General features: G+C 42.5%; 2 protein-coding genes across 4 annotated transcripts in view; both read left to right on the top strand.

The window, feature by feature from the left end:
- Positions 1-22,019, top strand: part of ROR1 (receptor tyrosine kinase like orphan receptor 1) — a 271,372-nt gene that overhangs the window by 114,135 nt on the left and 135,218 nt on the right. Inside the window, exon 1 of one of the 2 annotated variants that reach the window (XM_050961986.1) lies at positions 5,695-5,758. The exons of the other annotated variant lie outside the window; for it this stretch is intronic. Within the exon in view, the coding sequence (XP_050817943.1) occupies positions 5,725-5,758 (34 nt within the window). The 5' untranslated portion in view covers positions 5,695-5,724. Of the gene's footprint in view, positions 1-5,694; positions 5,759-22,019 lie in introns of those variants that run through there. 2 annotated transcript variants of the gene reach the window in all.
- LOC127055264 (uncharacterized) overlaps positions 1-22,019 on the top strand; it is a 268,873-nt gene that overhangs the window by 187,192 nt on the left and 59,662 nt on the right. The window lies entirely within an intron of this gene.

Here is a 22,019-nt window from a genome sequence, read left to right as displayed (position 1 = left end):
CATACAGAGGGAATTCATACCTTTACATATTATATTGCTACATACATTTCACCATGATAATATTGACCAGTGAGTTTTCAAATGATACTTCACAAGGCAGATTTTGTATGAAGATTATTACAATAGTGTGTAGGGTATGAGTATGGGGTGCTTTGGGTTACAGACTTGGAATCTGCTTCATCTCCTGCTTTATACCCCCAAGCTCACTGTCAGTACTGAGAGACAGGATAACCAACTGTGGCTTGTTTTTCTTGTGTGCTGCTTCCCTGTTGACTGCAGAGCCCTTCATTAATGTTTAATTTTGTATGTCAATTGGCATTCATTGTGTTAGTGTACAATGCTTAGAGTATGTCCAGACTACCCACCGGATCAGCGGGTAGCGATCGATTTATCGGGGATTGATATATCGCGTCCTGTCTAGACATGATATGTCGATCCTCAAACGCACTCCCGTCGACTCCGGAACTCCACCAGAGCGAGCGGCGGTAGCGGAGTCGACGGAGGAGCCGCGGCTGTCGATCCCGTGCCATGAGGACAGGAGGTAAGTCAAAATAAGATACATCAACTTCAGCTATGGTATTCCCGTAGCTGAAGTTGCGTATCTTACATCGACACCCCCCCCCCAACCGCCCCCTTCAGTGTAGACCAGGCCTTAATTTACATCATAGCAGAGAGAGAAATTCCTTACCTTCTATCTGGAAGAAAACCTGTTTTTTCATCTCTGCTGTTGACTAGTGCTTTGACACAGACTTCAAAAACATATTTCGTGTGTGTGTATAAAATTCCTTACATAGTATCTGTACGTACATTTCACAGTGATATTAAGGACTGCAGTGTGACCCCAGCTTTCATATAAGACATCTTGATACTTTTTGGTAAACCAGAACATACATACCAGAATCAAAATATTCCTGTAATCCTCTCCCCAGTTGGCATCTTGGGTCCTAGCTACCTCACAGGCATGTTGGGGGTTAAATACGTTAATGTATTATAGATGGTTAGATACCATAGTGATGAGCATCATAGAAACATCCATAATAAAAATGTGTCTGTGCAGTGCACAAAGGCACAAGACTGTCTGTCTGTCTCTATCTAAAGGCTTTTATATTGCTGCTCATCACTACAGTATCTGAGTGCCTTCCGTGTAAATCAATAGGAATAGCAAAGTCCCTAGTGGACTGAATGGAGTCCCTGGCTGGCACTTCAGCGAGTTACAGTAATCCACCCTGGAGGCAGGGGCGTCCTTAGCCATAGGCAGAATAGGCAGCCGCCTAGTGCACCACTAGGTCTGGGGGCACCGCTCTGCGAGAACCTAAACAGACGGGGAGCAGTGGAGCATGTAAGAGCAGGGCTGCTGGGTCCTAGACAGAGCCGAATGCAGCACAGTCTGAGGGAGGGGATTGGCTGTTGGTGTTTCTGGGAAGGGGTGGGGGAAGGAAATAACCTGTGAGTGTGACTCTTTCCCCCCGCGTGAGGTGAGGCAGGCTCGGCCGCTCTGGCAGTATCCTTTGTTGTCCCCTATAACGTCCATTCTTCTCCGCTCTGCCCCACAGAGCACCCCTCCCCTTTTTCTCCCTCCCCCCCACGGAGCACCCCTCTCTTCCCCCCCCCCTCCATCAGGGCTGGGTTGGTGAGGTGCTCGGGGGGGAGGGGAGTCTGGCTGGCTGCCTGCTGAGGAATGAAAGTGAAAGTAACTCACTTCCTCGGCAGGCAGCCAGGATTGGAATGTCACACACGGCTGGGCTGGGGATAGCTAGATAGCAAGTGTGAAAAATCAGGACGGGGGTTGGGGTAGGGTGAGCAGATGTCCCACTTTTACAGGGCCAGTCCCAATTTTTGGGTCTTTTTCTTATATAGGCTCCTATTCCCTCCCACCCCCGTCCTGATTTTTCACACTTGCTGTCTGGTCTCCCTAGATAGAGGTAATTGGTGCCTATATAAGACAAAGCCCCAAATATCAGGACTGGCCCTATAAAATCAAGACATCTGGATCTGGTCACCCTAGCTGGGGAGCGCATTTCTCCCCTGGGCTGGCAGTGATCCATCTCATCAGCGGGGAGCTGCACAGGGCAGGATGAGCTGCTGTGGCTCCATGGGTGCCCCATCCCTGAGATCAGATGCTGTGCTAACTTCACCATGATCTATTGGGCTGGCAGTGGTGCCCATTGGTGTGTGATCGGACCTGAGGGTTTACTGCTGCTGTTGCCACTCTGCACCCCAAGAGGTGGATTTTGGGGTCCTGCAGTTTTCCACCTATCTCCTCCTCTACTGAAGCTGTTGGACCAGCAGGCTGGGAGGTGAGCCAAGCATGAAAGCAGTACTATGTTGCCATTTAAAGTGTCATTTAACAACTTTGTTTGCCAAAAATGCTTGCTAACAATCCTGAATTCAATTTCAATATTTTTTTTAAAAATCAATATCTTAGCCAAAAACAGACAATGAAGTTGTTGACAATTATTTGTGACAAGTTTGCTGTGGGGAAGGGAGTGGGCCAGTTTTCATCAGAGAAACAAAAAATGTTGACTGACTTTCCTATAGCCCTGTTACTGCTAAATAGAGCCCTCCAACAACTGTAATATGTTCATCTCCTTACTAGTGTATAGAGCAGGGGTCGGCAACCTATGGCACATGTGCCAAAGGTGGTACACGAGCTGATTTTTGATGGCACACAGCGGCGAGCTGAGCGGCTCAGCCTGCCACTGCTCTGAGGTTCCGGCTGCTGCCCCATTGGCACCCAGGGTCCTGGCCGCTGGCCCCACTCAGCACCCACTGCTGGCCTGGGGACCCCCAAGGAACCCCAGGCTGGGAGCGGCTGAGCAGGCTGGCGGCTGAGACCCCGGCTGAGCCACTCAACCCACTGTCGGCCTGGGGTTCCATTCACTTAGCTGGCAGCTGGCTGAGCAGGACTAAATTCAACGAAATAGGAAAACGAGCAACTAATGGCAAAGTGCAAGAGCCTAGAGCAGTGGTCCCCAACCCTTTTCATCTGGCGGGTGCCAGATGAAGGATCGTGGTGGCGGACAAGGATCCACCGAAATGATGCCGAATTTCGGCGGCATTTCAGCAGATGCTCGTCCTCCAGCCAGTACGTGGGTGCACTTGAGAGGCCCCTGCGGACGCCGGGGCATCTGCGAACACCGCGTTGGGGATCCCTGACCTAGAGAGCCTCCTGAAGCACGGTGATCATTTTGATTTAAATAGACTTGAACTGTACGAAGAATTGAGTTGTTGCCACATGCAAAATCGATGATGGACATTGTACAGTTTATTCATACCAGCAAACTTGTTGACATATATCCTAATGTGTACATTGCCACTCGTATTCTATTGACAATTCCTGTAACAGTAGCATCAGGAGAACGGAGTTTTTCAAAACTAAAGCTCATTAAAAACTATCTCCGCTCTACAGTGAGTCAGGAACGCTTGACTGGTCTTGCTATCGAACAAGACACGATTTTGTCTTTGTCATACGATGACATTATTACTGATTTTGCAGCCAAAAAAGCCAGAAAGATTGCTTTTAATTAAAACCTAATCCTTGTTTCAATACCTCTTCATATAAATTTCCCATAAAATGTTGACAAATTAAAAAAAGTGATATTATTTGCATCATTCTGTCAAATCAGAATTTTTTCTATAGTGCTAATTCTTTAGTGCTAGTCCATCAGCATTACAGTGTGCTTAATTAAGTTAAACTGGTTTTAATAACATGCATGTGGCAAGTTTTCCAATACTATAAGCTTATGTTTGTGTTGCTAAGAGCAAGACAGGCATGGGGGCACTAGTTTAAAAATCTCGCCTAGGGCACCATAAATCCTAAGGACGGCCCTGCCTGGAGGTGACTAATGCATGGACTACTGTGACCAGGTCCTCATCTGGGAGGAAGGGACAAAGTTTCCTAGCAAGCCAGAGGTAAAAAGGCATTTTTGGAAATTGAGGCTACCTAGTCATCCAGGCTTAGTGAGGAGTCAAACATGATCCAAAGGTTTCATGCCACTTTGACAAATGGAGTCTGTCTGCCTTCAATGGAAGGTGGAAACAACATGCTGGCCAGCTCACTAGAGGCATATTCAAACTGTCTGCATGCATAGCTCCTAAAATACCCAGGGTTTTAAAGCAAATAAATATCTTAGAGCTACGCTAGATAATTGATGGGAAGAATTCAAGAAGAGCCCTCAGCCCCTTCCCTACCCCATCCTCTCCACAGCCCACCACAAAAGGCTGATGCACTCTGCTTCATAAGTGCCATTTTTTTGGATGTAAGCCAGATGTCTTGGAGGACGTAAAGGTCTAAGCCGTAGTAAATCATGCCAAAATTATTCTTAGTCAATGAAAGAAATGAATGATTAAGTGTACAAGGGATTCATGAGTGGCTAACGTGTTATCAGTGCTGGTATTTAAACTATGTACAGCATATCAGAGTGAAGTAAAGCATTTCCTTATATCTGTGTCTGCCTTTCTTCTTGGCTTTGATTTGAAGATAAGACTTGGACTATAATGAATCACTATTACTGGAGATAATATGATTGATTAGGCCTATTACTGAACAAGTAGCCAAGATACTTGCAGCACAAAGATGGACTTAAACTTTGATAACTCTAGGGCTGTGGTTTCTTTTAAAGTTAGCTTTTCCATCTATAAAGTGAGATTTTTAACTCCTTAAACCTGCCTGGTTATCTGCAGAGTAAAGAAGGGCAATATAACCAAATACACTAAATGTTCTCCTTATTTTAGACTTTTGGTGTTAACCTTAGTTACATATTCTGTTGATATTTGACACCAAGAATATGTCTACACAGAATTTGAGACCAAGCTGGATAGAGCCTCTGAGCTTGGGTTGACAGACTCGGGCTAGTGGATCTCATGCTAGCACCCTCAGAAGAGCTATATAGGTAGCACTTTGAAGTTGTGGCTTGTGTTGGAGCTCAGGCTCTGAAGTCCATCCTTGTTGCTAAGCCGCCTGAACTCCAGACCAAGCCACAACTTCAAAGAAATGTCTGTGCAGCTATTTTTAGAGCACTAGCATGAACTCCACTAGTCTGAGTTTGGGATGCTTGGTTCTACCCAGTCCAAAATGCTGTATAGACATATCGCCAGGTGACAGAGACCAGGTAAATATCTAAAATAGATTCCATTGTTAAGTGACATTCTTTCCTCTCCATTTCCATTTCATTCAGAATGTGGTAAAGCTTAAATGTTTACAAGATATAAAACTGTATAAATATATATAAGCTATATTTTAAAGGTGTAATTCCCTGAAGGAGGTGATCAGATTAGGTAGATACTTCTGCTCTGCTCACCTTTCAAAACATCAGGGATTAGCCCATATGAAAGTGTGTACAGGGAATGGGAAAGAGCGAATGAGATGCCTTCCCTTGCCTTACTGGTGATTCTGTCATACCCAAAGGACCAGATCCTGCAACACTTACTCGTTCAGGTAGTTCCTACTCCCATGATTAGACCCAGTGTGGTTAAAGGGATACTTGCATGTGTAAATGGATCAAGCCCTCAGTCTTTGCATTTCTGAGAAGAACTGTTCCAAGTCTAGCCCCAACAGTGGCTCTCATCCCCACACTTGTCACTGTGGTTGGGCAGCTCAGGAAGAGCAAACACTGTAGCCTTTCAGAGCCTTTCACAAAAGTCACTCATATCTATATTTTCCAGACACACTCAGATGTCCTGTGATTGCCTGAGGTACAATGTCTCTGGAAGCTCCTGCTGGGGATGGTGCATCTCTACAACCTATCACCATCACCAGGTGGTGGCTCGATTACATCGGCCTAATTATTCTGATGTCTCTTGTGTCCTGTTGCAATTAATCTTTTGTTAGTGTGTCTTATCATCAGGAAGATATAACCCAACACTCAGGCTTGAAAACACTCTCTCAAACTTGTCTTGCAACATGCAGGGAATTCAGGAGTAAATTACTATTGCCCATTAAAAAAACTCCCATGGGTGACTCTTAAAATGATAGATTGAAGACCTGCTTCAAGCAGATAAAGTTGTGTCAAAAATGTCCTGGAAGAGTTTAGGGGGTAACCCGACCAAATAAGGTGAGACAGGCAATTAATAAGCTACATTGAGGAATCAGTGGAGTTTGGGGTAGCTGACTTCCAGTGCTTCCATACTGAGGATACTCCATTGCTTTTGCCAAATTGAAGTATTATTTTTTCCCCATCCTATTCAAGTTGCTTCAGGCCTAGATCCCAAACTAATTGAGAAGTCTTTCCATTGAGTTCAGTGAGCTTTGGGTTATGCCCCAAAGGAAGATAACACTCCAATTATAGATTTGAGGAATGTAGTATACTTCATAAGACAGGCTGTATACTTCTGAGTCATACAGGAAATACATTCTTGGCTTGAGGCCATAGGCTTCCCAATACAGAATCAAACGTAAATGTTATTGAACTGCTGTATGGCTCCACCTACATACAATTTATGACATTGGTGTGGGCATAATTTGCAGCAGTAGTGGTTCCGTGATGCATGTGGTTTAGGGATATCTCAGGGTACAGCTCATCTGAAAGAGATTACAAGTACAGCCAGAATTAATCAAGTCTCACAAGAGAATCTTCATTTTGATTTCACGTCACTGATTCTTGGAGATGCTAGGCAATTCTAGAACATGTGCAGTCATGGCAAATGATGGTTTTGGTGAACTAACTTGGCTGTAAAGATTCTTATTCTACCTGAATGGCAAAAGTAACGTATTATCCTGACTATAACTCTCTGCTGCAATACGGATTTGGATATTACTGAATTTGAAGAGATGCACATAGTGGTAACTTTTTCTGCACAACAAAAGTAGGACAGATTTGTCTAACTTTAGCTGCACTTATGTGACCTAGATAGTAATAATATGTAACTCTGAAGTTGTTACATTTTTGTTGACTTAAATTCCTACTGGGGTAGGGATGGAGTTCCTTTCACATTACCTGTCTCAGGAATTCTAGCAATGCCTTCATAATTTTCCATTACATTTTATTACTGAGCGTTTGTTTTGTCTGTGGTTTGTTCTGTCTTGTCTGCCTAGCTGCTTCTGTAAGATTTGTGGTTGTTTGTCTTGATTGTCTGATAATATCAGTCAAGGGATCTTTCTGTTCAAATTTGTTAATGCAGACATATAGGAAGCTATTATTTGTAGAACCTTTGGGCTCTGTGTTCTATGTGGTATTGAGATGCTAGTATCATTCCTATTATGGAGCAAAATTGCATGCCCCTCTCTTTATAAACTGGATATATGTGATTTGGGATATATGAGTGGGATGATTTAGTTGGGAATTGGTCTTGCTTTGAGCAGGGGGTTGGACTAGATGACCTCCTGAGGTCCCTTCCAACCCTGATATTCTATGATTTGTGTAATTGTGCCTTTAAAATTAAAAAAAAAATAAATAAATTAAATTATGCAAATAAAATTGAGACATTTACCATTTGGGGCCTTTTTTATGCTCATGTAAATCTAAAGTGATTTTTATAAAAAGTAAAATTTCACCAGTGATTAGAGGTCAGTGGATTCATACTCATAGATAAGAGGGCAGGATATGGCCACAAATGCACTCCTCAAGTTATGTAGCAGACTTTGGAAGAGTTTAAGTCTCTTGGTTAGGTGCTCTCAACTCCGGCACTGTTGGGGACCCAAGAGCCAACCAGCACAGTCGCCAAAGTGGTGGTTGTAACCCGTGAGAAGGCGTGGCCAGGATGCCTGAGAGAGATGCTGAATGGAAATATACCTTTAGGCAGTCTCTGCTAGTGGGATTCCTATTAGATGTCTTACCACAATCTATGGCCACAATCAAACAAAAAAGGAAATAAAAACCCTAATAGATAGAAAGACATTCCTGTTGGCCTGTTTAAAGCAAAGTGAATTCTAGGGCCCAGTCTTGCTACCTGTACTCACCAAAGTTTTCCTTATTTACCCAATTACATTGTCTTATTTCAGTGAGACTGCTCACACGGGTAAATGTTCCTTATCTACATAAAGCTTAAAGGATTGGGCCCTAAGTCTTCACATCTATACTGCTGTTAGATAAAAGTTTCATTTAATGCTACTCCATTAAATGTAGCTTTGTTTCAACATGTTAAATTGCTTTAAATGTAATCATCCTCCACATCATGCTTTGAGTTGATCATTGCCGTATTTGTAAAAGTTGTGGTATAAGTAATATTGAAAGCATTTTCTGGACGTGTTGCAGTCTATGTAGTACAGTGCATAATACAGCCATGTATTGGAAAGGCGTCAGTTATTTTAGTAAAACGATTATAGTGCTGGAAGTCTCAATGTAAATATGCTGAAATGCATAAGTCTGGAATTAGCAATGATGTAAGGACTTCTAAAACTGAATTTTAGGAAAGTAAACCAATTTCACTGAGCTAGATTTATACCATTTTACTTCCAAGATCTTTTTTAGCGATTGCTCTAATACTTAAAATGTCCCTTATCATACAATCTAGATAAAGCTAAGTGACTAACTACAGTTTACTGTTGTTGCTATGCTCTGGATTTTAAAGGATATTTTGAGAATGGGATATGTTTTTTCTGGGGGCGCAGCAGCAAAAAAAAAAAGTCATTGCCTTGATAAAGGCAGAATGTCTGAGGTAGCTATGAACTCCAAAGTGAGTCAGAGCTGTTTTCCATAAATCCTTAACAGACTTTGAAAAGGGTGAACTCCAGCTGGCTATGAAAGTTCAAGTCATAAAGAAAGCTCTGAAATGAGCACACAAGATTATTGTGCTTATCCTGTAAACCTCAAATCTCATTTACGAGCTCAGATTTTTAAACATATTTGTAAATCTCATTGTGGGCAAGAGATCTCAAGGCCAAATTCTGGCTTTCTTCAGATTTTAACCCAAGACAACTTCACTTGAATGTGCGCTTGAATTCTGGCTGACTGAGGTGAATAAATGAAAAGAGGCAGCTGCCATTTTGTGTTCATATGCAGCTATCTGTAGAGAAGCGATGCTATGCACTCTTGTGGAGAACTTACCTTTGTTATTCCTTGTTTTGTTGTTAAAAAATAAACGTCTCCAGGACTTGAAAGTATGAGACAGGATCATAATCTTTGTGTATGGGCAATCATAACACATAATTATCTGACTTGTCCAGCATACAGATAGAACTAGTACTTGCAAAAGCAGCTGGTGGTTATTCATCACCAAAACTCACAAATAACCAGCAGATATCTATTATTTTAAACTCTGTGAAAACGAGCAAAACCCAATAAGTGTTTTTGGTTTGTTCCACTGAGGATAGTTTCTGAAAACAGTGAAGCTATAGAATTGCTCTATCTGTGTTCAGAATGAAGATGATTCTATGAGGCACAGTTAACTTGGTATTTAAAATCACATTTTGTTTAAACCATCTGAAGAAAAACATCTCCAAGGTGTCAAAGAACTTATTAACAGTCCACTGTTCATATATCTTTTCAAAAGTGAATGAATGTCAATGGAACTCCATAAAGGACTAATTCACCACAATCAGCATTTAAGGTCTATCCCCAAGTCAGGACATACCAAAAATGTTTTATGATATTTATCCACCATCCTGGCCTGTAGTGCAAAAATTAATTTAATCTCTAAACTGGAAAACCTGTACTACAGAGAAACACTATGAGAATGTTTAAAGACAGATATATTTAGTTTGAACAATGAATTCGTTCATTCCCATCAGCAACTTCTGAGATGCCATGGTTTCCAGCCATGACAGTATTATATAGGTAGCTATCATGTTTCAGTGTATTAAACATTTGTCAGATTGCCTCCCTTTCAAATTCTCTCAACGAGCATGTGCCGCTCTATAGTCTGACTTTATTGGACTCTGTTGAGATATGTGTGGATGAATGCTGTTTTTGTATTCTATTTTACTGTAATACAGCACATGGGAAGGTAGGAATGAGGGATCATTTTTGCCTCAGTGGATTATTGTTCTATGATTCCTTAGATTATACTAATATATGAGTTAATCATTTTCTTTTGTGTTATGATGAACTCTCTCGTATATCAGGATGAGAGGATAGCTGTTTGGCTGGTAATTAATCTAGCTTTGGATTCCTGACTCTTTAAGAATTTATTTCTTTTCCTAAATGTACAGTTAAACCATGATATTAGGGGCTTTGTCTTGTATATGGAACTATACCCCTCCCCTCCCGAAAAAAACAGCATCTTGATTTTTCACATTTGCTATCTGGTCATCCTACCTTTCAGTATCTCTTAGAAATTCTTCTGCATAACTACTCTTGAGCGGAGACTGGAGGGAGCATGCTTGGTTGTGAGAGAGCAGGCCATTTACATGGAACGCTTTCCTGGAGTGCTTGGATTACTCACAGAGGATTAAAGGTGCTAAAAACAACTGTAGTTTGGGGCCCACCACTTCAACTCCCCACAAGGGAAGGGGACCATAGTTTGGGGAGCCTATGTCTGTCTGCTCAGAGGCTGTACTAGTACTCCTGTTCTTTTAGCTGAGGAATGGAAAGCTTGGCTGGACCAATGAGGGAGTGACTGTTTGTGTCCACGCTTCATGATATGTATGGATTGTGATGAATTTCTCCCAGGATCAATGGCAGTGGGTTGTGCTCTCAGCCCCCCATGATGGGAAGATACCTAGGAGTATCTGTGGCTTTAAAACCACTGATACTTTGCATAATTTCTCTCCTCCTGTAGGGTGACCAGATGTCCTGATTTTATAGGGACAGTCCCGATTTTGGGGTCTTTTTGTTATATAGGCTCCTATTATCCACCACCCCCATCCCGATTTTTCACACTTGCTGTCTGGTCACCCTATCATCCTGTGAGATTCTGAATGGTGAGTTCTGTCTCGGAAGGTGCACGGAGACTCTTCTGAACTCAATCAGGAGGAAAGGAGAATGAAAAGGAAATCCTGCCCTAATTCATACACAGTCAAGGCACCTTAGAAATGTTGAAGATAAGTGTATAGATTCTTTTGATAAAGGCAGGCCATGTGTGATGTTGGTGGCAAAGAACAGCATGGACTTTGAGTCCTTCTCCTCTCCCTTGAAGGCACCATGATTGCTAAGGGAATTCTTGGAGCAGTATGAAACATGATTGATGGGCAGGAGGGAATTGATTTAGATGGAAAAATCTAATTATGTACAGCTTGCTTAAACAGCAATGACAAAGTGAGACAAAAGGAATGGGTTACCTAAAAGTTCAGTTGTCTCCATTGAAAGTTCAGCATTTGCTAATATTTACCGTGCGGCATTGTCTCAACACCACATATTTCCCCTAATGTTTAGAACAGGAACGAACTATTTGGGAAATCATAACTTCTGAAGTGGGCAGTATTGGATATAAAAGGCAGACCCCAAGAAGCTAGGCTCTTGAGAAATTTCAGTAGGAAAGAGTCCTGCATAGGTAAGAGAATGGAGTAGATGACCTCCTATGTTTTTCCATTCTAACCCATTGATTTCCCAGCATAAAGTGTCCCAAGTTTGATGCTCACTGGTCTACGTAAGTCTCAACATTATTTAGTGTTACAACTGTTTAACCAAATAAAAAGCATTTTTTTGGCCTGGTCTGGCCTGACCTACCAGGGTTGCAATTTTTGTCTTTTAAAAAAAAAGTTAAACAAGACACTGACTTACATCCTGTGTCTAGTGTCTAGGACAGAGATATACTGATCTGAAAGGACAGGAGGCCTTGAGGCTCTGTTCTGCCTTATTGGCACTATCAGCATAGGCTGTGCGGTCATATATCTTTTAGGCATTTTGACAATTTAAAGGGCAGTTAGAACAGCTCACATAGTTAATTTTACTTTTTTTAAAAAATTCAAAGGGAAGGGAGAGTGCCAAGGGATAATTTATTAGAGCACAGGGTACCCCCCTATTTTAAAGTAACCCCCCCCCAAACATGCTGGGTTAACTCAGAATGATTATTATTAAAGTGGAGAGAGAGTTAACTTGTTGTTTTCCCACACTGAAATGGGCACAATTTACTCAAAATGGTTAACTGTTAGAGAAAGGTGGTAAAAGTGATTGCTATTTTAACCAAAAAGAATCATTGTAATAAGGTTGCAGCAGTCAAAAAGCACCATTCAAAAGCAGAAGAGTTCTTTAGGCATGAAAAAACAATCATCAAAGAAGCTCCGAATTGGACTACAGAGCATCTAACCCTCTGTAGCTGCTGGAGGCTGCAGGGACCTCCTGACCCCCCCAGATCAAAGGCTAATTGAAAATCCTTTCCCATGCCATGCTGAGAAATTAAAAGTCAGCACCTATGCTGTGGCTGTAAAAGCAAATACAGTAGAAGGGAAAACATAGGATGATACCTTTTTGCCTGGAGAACAGAGAGTTTCCGTTGTAGAAAAATAAAATAAACAGCATTTACTAAAGCAGCTCAACTGCTCTTCCATCAGCCTGGTGAATTAATACTGAAGCAATGTTTACATATTTATCATTTCAGTCCAAATATGAAGCTCAGGGCACACATTCTTTAACTAATTTTTCTACCATCAGGCAGGGCAAGTGTACAACCGTTTACTAGATGTAAAATGCAAACAGGCAGAAAGTAGGAAAAAACAAATATGTTAAGATCTCTAGGTTAGCATCTGAGCTGCATCAGAACTACATCTCTTCTCTTCCACTCCCAAATCCCAGGGCTAGGTGAAAGCTTTTTCGGCCCCAGAATGACTGAGAACAGCCTTGAGTTAGTTCAAAAATGAGCCAAGCTGCAACTGCCCACCAGGAGCCATTCTAGCAGCTGGGGATCACCAGGGCACAGCAGTGCTCCAGCCACGCTCCCCTGGCCATAACTCTGAAATGCCCCCTACACTGGGTAGCCAGCTGAGCAATTCTAAGTGTGTTTTATACAGCTGGAGCAGTGCCAAGCAGCCTTAAAAAGAGCCATGGTCTGGCCTGTGTGTCTATGTTTTAAAAAAGCCCAAACAAATACAGCTGAAAATAAGCTAGGTATGTGTTCTTGGAAAGTCTGACATACTGCAAGCCTCGTCCTGTATTTCTGACAAAATGAGTTCTTAGGATGCAGTGAGTAATTGCAACATAGAAGTAATTGCCTATATGTAGGGATTAAAATGGAGCCATGTACATTGGAGCAGGTTTTGGTAACATGACCAATGTGGATATTGTTCACCTTTCCAAGAGGGATAAAAGAATATTGACGAATAAATAGGAAACATAATTAGACATATTACTAGAAATCCCATTGTAGTACTTGCTAATAGAAAGTGATGGTCAAAAAGAGATGTTACAAACCATCCTGCAAAGAGTATCAGTAACGTGCTTTCTGATGGACTGCACTTTGTTTCATTGCCATGGAAAACACAGAAGTTTAAGTTTGAGGGCTGTAATTGGTTTCACGGTAGACAGAACATTTTACATATTTATTTCCTGCCTTTTCTCTAATTAAAACTTCTCAAGTAATTGGTGTCTGGCTGAGAGGCAATATGGCTAGAAATAATGTTCTTTGGTCCATATTCAGTTAGGGTAATATACAACCCCTGCAGATAGCCAGCACAAGGCCCAAGGGTTGTAAGTGAGGTTTAAACAATGCATAGGCCTTGTGTTATGTCTCCGCAATGGAAGTGAATTTAACCCTTAATGTTGAATTTAGACTGAATATTCTTCTTATAGCCGCAGTGTGGGTTGAACGAAAACTGAATAAGGACCTATGGACATAGTCCAAGTTTTGGTTGCCTTACTCTCCATGACTAATTTGTTTTTATACATATTTAAAAAATAAATTATCCATCCATGAACAAGGCTATTCCAAATTAAGAGGTATGGTAGGCAACTTCAAGAATATAGTTGTACTAGGAGGATGTTAGAACATCAGGCTGGGCTGGCTGGAGAGGAAGGCAGCCATGTTGTTTTTGCTATCCATTATTATTTATATTGTGGTAGCACCTAGTCCTGGACCAAGACACCGTATTTTTATTGTGACATTTTTCTAAAAAATGCCATGGTTTAAACTCTTTGGGCAACTACCATTAGCAACGATCAAGATATGATGGATCCACTCTGTTCCTGTTGCCTTTTCTGTATTGGGCTGCCTCTCATTCTTTCCTGAAAGTATTAAATAGCCATAAAATTCCTGACAGTCATTCTTTCAGTCATTCATGAGATTTAAGGAAGAAGTACAGGAGGAAAGATCCCTGCCACAAGTCTAATTTGTAATTCAGTTATTTCCAAAGTATATATTGAATTAATAGCCAAACAGTCAATAGTTTTAGCTTCTCCACAACTATTGCTGCACAGGGATGAATTAGTTTGAACAAGCTAGTGAATTAATTCAGAAGTAAAAAGCACCCTTGTAACAGACTTTACTAGAACATCTTCAACCATGTTTACATGAGTGCTGGGTCAAGCTCCCAGTAAATTGTTTAAGCCCTGTTAGAGACTGAGATTTTTCTGAATGAAAAGAAGTCTATCCTTTATATCATGGAGATGTTGTCTGTTATATTTATGGTGTATTAATTATATTGATCACTTAAGAATTCTCAGTTAACAATCTCAGGTTTGGTACGTTCTTGTCTCAAGGTCAGGCCCAGAATTAGGAGAATTACTGTTCTGCTGGGAGCCCTGATGTGCCATGGTTACAACACTCATACTGAGAAAGAACCTTCCTAATTTGCATTAGTTTTATTAACACAATTAGTAACGTCAGAAACTGTCCAGCCCAGCAAGTTAGATAGAGATGATACAAATTGAGTGTCTGAGCATCCATACGCTCACGCCATCCCTTACAGAGCACCCTGAAGTTAGTCATTATCTTCCTCATCATCATCATTTTCCTTGTCGCCATCACCCGGGCGTCTCCCAAGAGCTACATCTTCCCTGGCACACAGGCCAGGATACAACTTCTATAATGTGTTAGGCTAATGCCTCTATGCCTAATGCATATTCAGAAGGGGTTTCATCCCCTTTTCCTTGTTTGTATTTCCTCACCCTGCTAATGTTGGGGTGCCTTTTTCCCACAGGTTACTATCCCATTTACATCAAGCTTATTAGATTATATGTCAGTTACTTAGCATGGCACTCTTGTGATCAGACATCTGCTGATGTTTCTAACTTAAAATATCCCAAGCTGGTATAAAATAGCATCTTGTGGTTACCTCTCAGCAGTTTAGTCATTACAGCATTTTATCTTGTGATACCTTATGATCTAGGGTTCCTCCTGGTTAGCAGCTTGTGATAAGGCTTTTGGGCCATATGCCTTGTTTAGCTAAGCTATTGTCTTACAGGCCTTGTAGGCTCATTTCATGACTGCCTTAGCTTATACCCGTGCCTTACCCAGCAAGTACCTATACCTAGAGGCTACAGCAGGGTTTCTCAAACTTCATTGCACCACGACCCCCTTCTGACAATGAAAATTACTACAAGACCCCAGGAAGGGGGACTGACGGCTGAGGCCCCCCTCCCCGCCCGGCCCAGAATATCCACAGCTACTCGCTGAAATGGGACCTCAATTATGGGGAGTGGCTGGAGAGGGGCCTTGACCTGGTCTTGAGGCTTTCCCACTCTTTGGCATACCTCACAAGACCGGACATACTTGGCAACGTCCTTGCCCATCCCCTCCCAGTGGAAGGACTTCCCCAACCGGTCCTTGGTTCTGTTCACCCCAGCATGGCCACTGGGATGATCATGGGCTAAGCTTAAGAGCTTCCCCCGGTACTTAGTTGGAACCACCAACTGTTTTTGCGGCTGCCATTCTTCCCGGTGTCCACCAGAAAGAATTTCCTTGTATAAAAGTCCTTGGTCTATAACAAACCGGGATCGATTAGAAGAGCTGAGAGGCGGTGGGGTGCTCCGTGCCGCCGCCCAAGCTTTCTGAAGGCTGTCATCCGCTTCCTGCTCAGCTTGGAACTGTTCCCTTGAGGCTGGGGTCACCAGTTCTTCCTCAGACTGTGGACTTGGGTTTGGTCCCTCTGGAAGCGATGTAGGTGATGGGGTTGTTTCCGTTGCTGGTGAACCGCTCTCCGCTGGTGCACTTGAGAGTATTTCAGGCTCTGGCTGAGCCTTTTGGGTATGGCTGTCTTTTGCTTCTGCCAGTTCTGGCTCGCTGGCGCCCTCTGGCGTTGAGTTTGAAGATGTGGTTGCACTTGCTGGTGCTGGTTGCTGTTCCAGTTCCGGGCCTGGGACTGGAGATGCTGTGGCTGTTTCAGTGGTAGGCATGGAATCCGGGTCCACTACCTCTGTCTGGGTCTCTGGTAACACAGACGGGGCCTCTGTGGACGGCTCAGGAACAGGAATGGGTCTGGAAGCTTGCCTGGTTTGGCTACGTGTAACCATTCCCACTCTCTTGGCCTGCCTCACCTGGTTGGCCAAGTCTTCCCCCAGTAGCATGGGGATAGGATAATTGTCATAGACTGCAAAAGTCCACATTCCTGACCAGCCTTTGTACTGGACAGGCAGTTGAGCTGTAGGCAAGTCTACAGCTTGTGACATGAAGGGGTAAATTGTAACTTTGGCCTTTGGGTTGATGAATTTGGGGTCAACGAAGGATTGGTGGATAGCTGACACTTGTGCCCCCGTGTCTCTCCACGCAGTAACCTTCTTTCCGCCCACTCTCAAATTTTCCCTTCGCTCCAAGGGTATTTGAGAGGCATCCGGGCCTGGGGATCTTTGGTGTGATGGTGGTGTAATGAATTGCACTCGCATGGTGTTCTTGGGACAGTTGGCCTTGATATGTCCCAGTTCATTACACTTAAAGCATCTTCCATCTGATGGGTCACTGGGCCGAGGTGAGTTACTGGAGACTGGTGAGGTTGAAGGGTAGGGTATCTGTGGCTTTACGTGGGTGGTATGTGGGGTCTTTGGCTGTCCTCGGTTGTAGGGTTTATGGTCTGTGTGCCCCCTGGGGTAATCGTTCCCCTTGACAGTAGCTTTCTTGCTTTCTGCCAGTTCCATCCATTTGGCTCCAATCTCCCCCGCCTCAGCGATATCTTTGGGATTTCCATCTTGTATGTACCATGTGATGTCTTCAGGAACACCATCCAAGAACTGCTCCATTTGTATGAGGAGGTGCAGTTCTTCCAAGGTTTGAATGTTGTTTCCTGTTATCCAGGCCTCATAGTTTTTTGCAATGTAGTAGGCGTGTTTGGGAAATGACACCTCTGGTTTCCACTTTTGGGTTCTGAAGCGCCGACGGGCATGATCTGGGGTTATCCCCATTCTGTATCTGGCCTTGGTTTGAAAAAGTTTATAGTCATTCATTTGCTGCTTAGGCATTTCAGCTGCCACCTCTGCTAAAGGTCCACTGAGCTGTGACCTTAATTCTACCATGTACTGGTCTTCGGGAATGCTGTACCCAAGTCAGGCTCTTTCAAAATTTTCCAAGAAGGCCTCGGTGTCATCACCTGCCTTGTAGGTGGGAAATTTCCTGTGCTGTGGAGCAATAATTGGCGCCGGGTTGTTAGGGTTGGCTGGCACATGCAGGCCAGCTTTTGCCAACTCCAGTTCATGTTTTCTCTGTTTTTCCTTCTCTTCATTCTCTTTTTGTTGTTTTTCCATTTCTTTTTGTTGTTTTTCCATTTCTTTTTGGTGTTTTTCCATTTCTTTTTGGTGTTTTTCCATGTCTCGGCGGTGGGCCGCCTCTTCTTCTGCTTGTTTCCTTCGGTAGGCCACCTCTTCTTCTTCTAGTTTTCTTTTGTGTGCTGCCTCTTGGGCTGCCTGTTCTCTTTGGAAGGCTGCCAGTTTGATGCTTTCTTCCTTTTCTTTCATCTCCATCTGTCGCCTGTGTTCAGCTTCTTTGAATTGCTCTTCGGCCTCAATTTTTGCCTTAGAAGTCATGATTCCTGTTTTCTTGTGTTGGGGTGCCCTCCGGTGTTTATCTTCTGAACTGCAGGCTCTGTTGCCTCCTGGAGTCTGCCTAGCAACAGTGCTTTTTTCCTTTTCTCTCTCTAGCGTAAACTAGAAAAACCACTTTATTTGCATATATATATAGTGCTGGTAATGACTCTCAATGGGAGTGCTATTGTGTGACAAAAGACCCTTAACAGTCTGGTAATGGCTTCTTGCTTAACATGCAAGCCACAAACTGCCAGAGAGAGCAGAAAAAAAAAATTCTCTCTGGTTCCCTTTTAAAACCAACTGTTTCTCTCTCTGCTAAAAAGCCCTTAGCAGAGAAAAGAAAAATATAATATTCCTACTGGCTTCTGGATTCTGTCTATATCCCACCCGCTGCTACACCATATCATAACCTTAGTCCCAGATTTGGACCTTAGCGTCCAAAATATGGGGGTTAGCATGAAAACCTCCAAGCTTAGTTACCAGCTTGGACCTGGTACCTGCTGCCACCACCCAAAAAATTAGAGTGTTTTGGGGCACTCTGGTCCCCCTGAAAAACCTTCCCTGGGACCCCAAGACCCAAATCCCTTGAGTCTCACAACAAAGGGAAATAATCCTTTTTCCCTTCCCCCCTCCAGGTGCTCCTGGAGAGATACACAGACACAAGCTCTGTGAAACTACACAGAGAGACTCCCCCTCTCTGTTCCCAATCCTGGAAACAAAAGTACTTTCCTATTCCCCCAGAGGGAATGCAAAATCAGGCTAGCAATCCAACACACAGATCTCCCCTTGATTTCTTCCTCCCACCAATTCCCTGGTGAGTACAGACTCAATTCCCCTGAAGTAAAGAAAAACTCCAACAGGTCTTAAAAGAAAGCTTTATATAAAAAGAAAGAAAAATACATACAAATGTTCTCTCTGTATTTAGATGATATAATACAGGGTCAATTGCTTAAAAGAATATTGAATAAACAGCCTTATTCAAAAGAATACAAATCAAAGCACTTTAGCACTTATATTCATGCAAATACCAAAGAAAAGAAACCATATAACTTACTATCTGATCTTTTTGTTCTTACACTTAGAAACAGAAGACTAGAAAGTAGAAACTGCTTCTCCAAAGCTCAGAGAAAGCAGGCAGGCAGACAAAAGACTCAGACACACAATTCCCTCCACCCAAAGTTGAAAAAATCCGGTTTCCTGATTGGTCCTCTGGTCAGGTGCTTCAGGTGAAAGACATTAACTCTTAGCTATCTGTTTATGACAATTGTCTTACAGGCCTTGTAGGCTCATTTCATGACTGCCTTAGCTTATACCCGTGCCTTACCCAGCAAGTACCTATACCTAGAGGCTACAGCAGGGTTTCTCAAACTTCATTGCACCACGACCCCCTTCTGACAATGAAAATTACTACAAGACCCCAGGAAGGGGGACTGACGGCTGAGGCCCCCCTCCCCGCCCTGTGGAGTGCTGAAGCTTGAGGGCTTCAGCCCTGGGCGGTGGGGCTTGGACTTTGGCTTTGCCCTGGGCCTCAGCAAGTTTAAAGACAGCCGCGGCAACCCCATTAAAATGGGGTCATGACCCACTTTGGGGTCATGACCCACAGTTTGAGAACCACTGAGCTACAGAGGTAATCTTCTCGATATGAAATAATGTAACACCATTTTAGGCAGCCTGAAACAGCACCTCCTAAAATAGTTGTGACCTGGCCCCATATATCTCAATCAATCTAAGCTGTGAAACCTGATGAGTAATTCCTCAAACCAATGGACACACAAACAAATACAGGAATAGTGGCCTTCCTATAAAGGCCTTGAATCACGTCTCCCTTTAAATAATGCTGAATGCAAATGCTCAATACTCGGCTAGATGACCTCTTGAGGTCCCTTCCAGTCCAACAATTCTACGATTCTATGAATAGAACAGTACTTTTCCTTACTAAGCTAAAATATAATAATAAGATTCTTATAATAATCTAAAAGTTTAGTCACTACAGAAAGACAGACACTGTGTTCTGCCTGTGATATTTCATAGAATCATACAAATGTAGGACTGGAAGGGACCTCAAGGTCATCTAGTCCTGTCCCCTGCACTGAGGCATGATTAAGAATTATCTAGACCATCCCTGACAGGTGTTTGTTCCTTTAATTGTCACAAGTGGGAAATGAGTGTGGATTTAGGGTAGTATATAACCATAATTTTGTACGCAGACTGTAATTAAAAATGTAATAAAGCCCTGTCTACAGAATGGGTTTGATACTCTTGATTGAACCATAGTTCTAAATTTGTTTTCTCCTTAGAATTCTTTTTTAGATCTTTTCCCCTGTCACTGAGTGTACTTATGATTAATCTTTTGTATGTCCCTTATTATGCTAGACAGTATAAACAGAGGGTCAGATTTAGCTCTGGCATAATCACTGACTTCACTGGAGTTGTAGTCACTAGTGCCAGGTCTAAATTTGACCCTCTATATCAAACTCTTACTTAAATTTCCCTCCAGCAATCCCTTTTCCATCTCTATTAAAATGTGTCTTAAGATAGAAGTTGTACATGTAATGTCATAACTGTATTGAAAAAGCATGGAAATCCTTTCCCATTATCTCTCTCCTCTGCTGCATAGAAATTCTCAGCCTAGAGAAACTTGTTTCATAGGCATGATCTCCTTTTTTCCTGCAAACTTCTAATTCCCCAGATTTATTTTGTCATTGTAATTCTTGAAAGTTTACTGAAGAAAAATGAGGCAACTCCTTAATGTGACTCCAGAAAATAGTTAAACTAGTGGTTCCAAGCTCTGGCCTGTGATGGTGTGGCCTGTGGAGAGCTGGCCTAATCCAAAGCCAATCAAAGTCAATGGAAAGATTCCCATTAATTTCAGTGGGTTTTGGATGGGAGCTGTGGTGCTGGCTCTCAGCCTTGTTTCCAGCTGAAAAAATTTCATTTAAAGCTGCTAAAAATATATCAAATATTTTCCTAACATTACTTTTCCATGTCAGCAGTTGCTGTGGTTGGCACATTCTGTGTATTGCAAAAAAACAACTATTAGCCATATACTTATCAAATGCCATCTTTATTTCTTAGGGCACAGACTGCTATTGCAACCCTTGCTGTTGCACATGTTGAATGCTACTCTACCACCAATCCACTCTCATTTTGTCCAGCATACCCTCCTCCAAGTGGTTTCCATTATTAAATGATAATCTCCCCAAAATATCACAACTAGGTTAACTTCATTATCTACAGCAATGCACAACATCCCTTTGTCCATGATATTCCCTCTCAGTACTTGTTCATAATGATCCAGCTGTCATGGCAATACATAGCAGTAGGCCAAAATGGTGTTGGCAGAAGCAACCAGTGCTGTTTTCTCCTCCCCACCGCCCCCCCCATCAAAATCCACTGAAGTCAATAGAGTTTCTCTGTGGATTTTGGATTAGGCCCAAAATGACCTTTAACTTCATGAGTGGTACATGCTCCATAGTAAACCTCCTTACCCTTTGGATACTGCAGACACAGGCAAAAATTTTTCAAAGCAAGTATTTGACAGTTTGGAAAATGCATTGTTCTAATGATTGATAGGCGTGTTAGTGATTAACTTCCCCATTATTGTTGTTCTATATAGCATCAGAAATTTCCATGGTGCACATAAACTGTGGAGTCCACATAGCAGCTCCGCTTTTTTTTTAACCTAATAGTTACCAACTTTTATGCTGTTTGGGATATGCAACTTCTTATGCACCAAGTAGGTTTCTTTGTATCTTCAGACATTATCCAAAACTTATACCAGATTTGGCTACTTGTTGTAAGAGCTTCTGGAGTCATTTCTCAGATCTGCTGCTAAGGACATCAAGCAAGATACAGTAAATTGCAGCACTTGCTTCCACCAGTGCTGATTCCATCATTGTTTCCATCAGGAGTAAAACACAAAGGTTAAGAGCTGCTGTAGCGAACTAAGTAATGGGCTTCTGAACTCATTCTCCCCATTTAACATTGGTCTCTTGTTTTTCTAACTTCTTTTCAGTTGTGATTAAACCTGTACACGAGGAGGAGTAAATCCCATTCCAGTAAGATGGTGTGGGGCTTAAGCTGACCCACTGAATGAAAAGATTTTATGTATATGATAAAACACATCCCCTATTTCTTATGTCTGTGATTCATCCTTTGAGTCTCTTAGAAGTAAAATTGTAGCTCTTGTGAAATAGTGATGTGCAGCATATTTGCAGCTTCCCCTTGAAATCTGGCCTATCAGGATCATGTGTTTTCCAC

This window comes from Gopherus flavomarginatus, chromosome 7, assembly GCF_025201925.1.
Source record: "Gopherus flavomarginatus isolate rGopFla2 chromosome 7, rGopFla2.mat.asm, whole genome shotgun sequence".
Taxonomy (NCBI): domain Eukaryota; kingdom Metazoa; phylum Chordata; order Testudines; family Testudinidae; genus Gopherus; species Gopherus flavomarginatus.
Note: the sequence above shows the minus strand (reverse complement) of the source record. Positions and strands in the feature narration are given on the sequence as shown.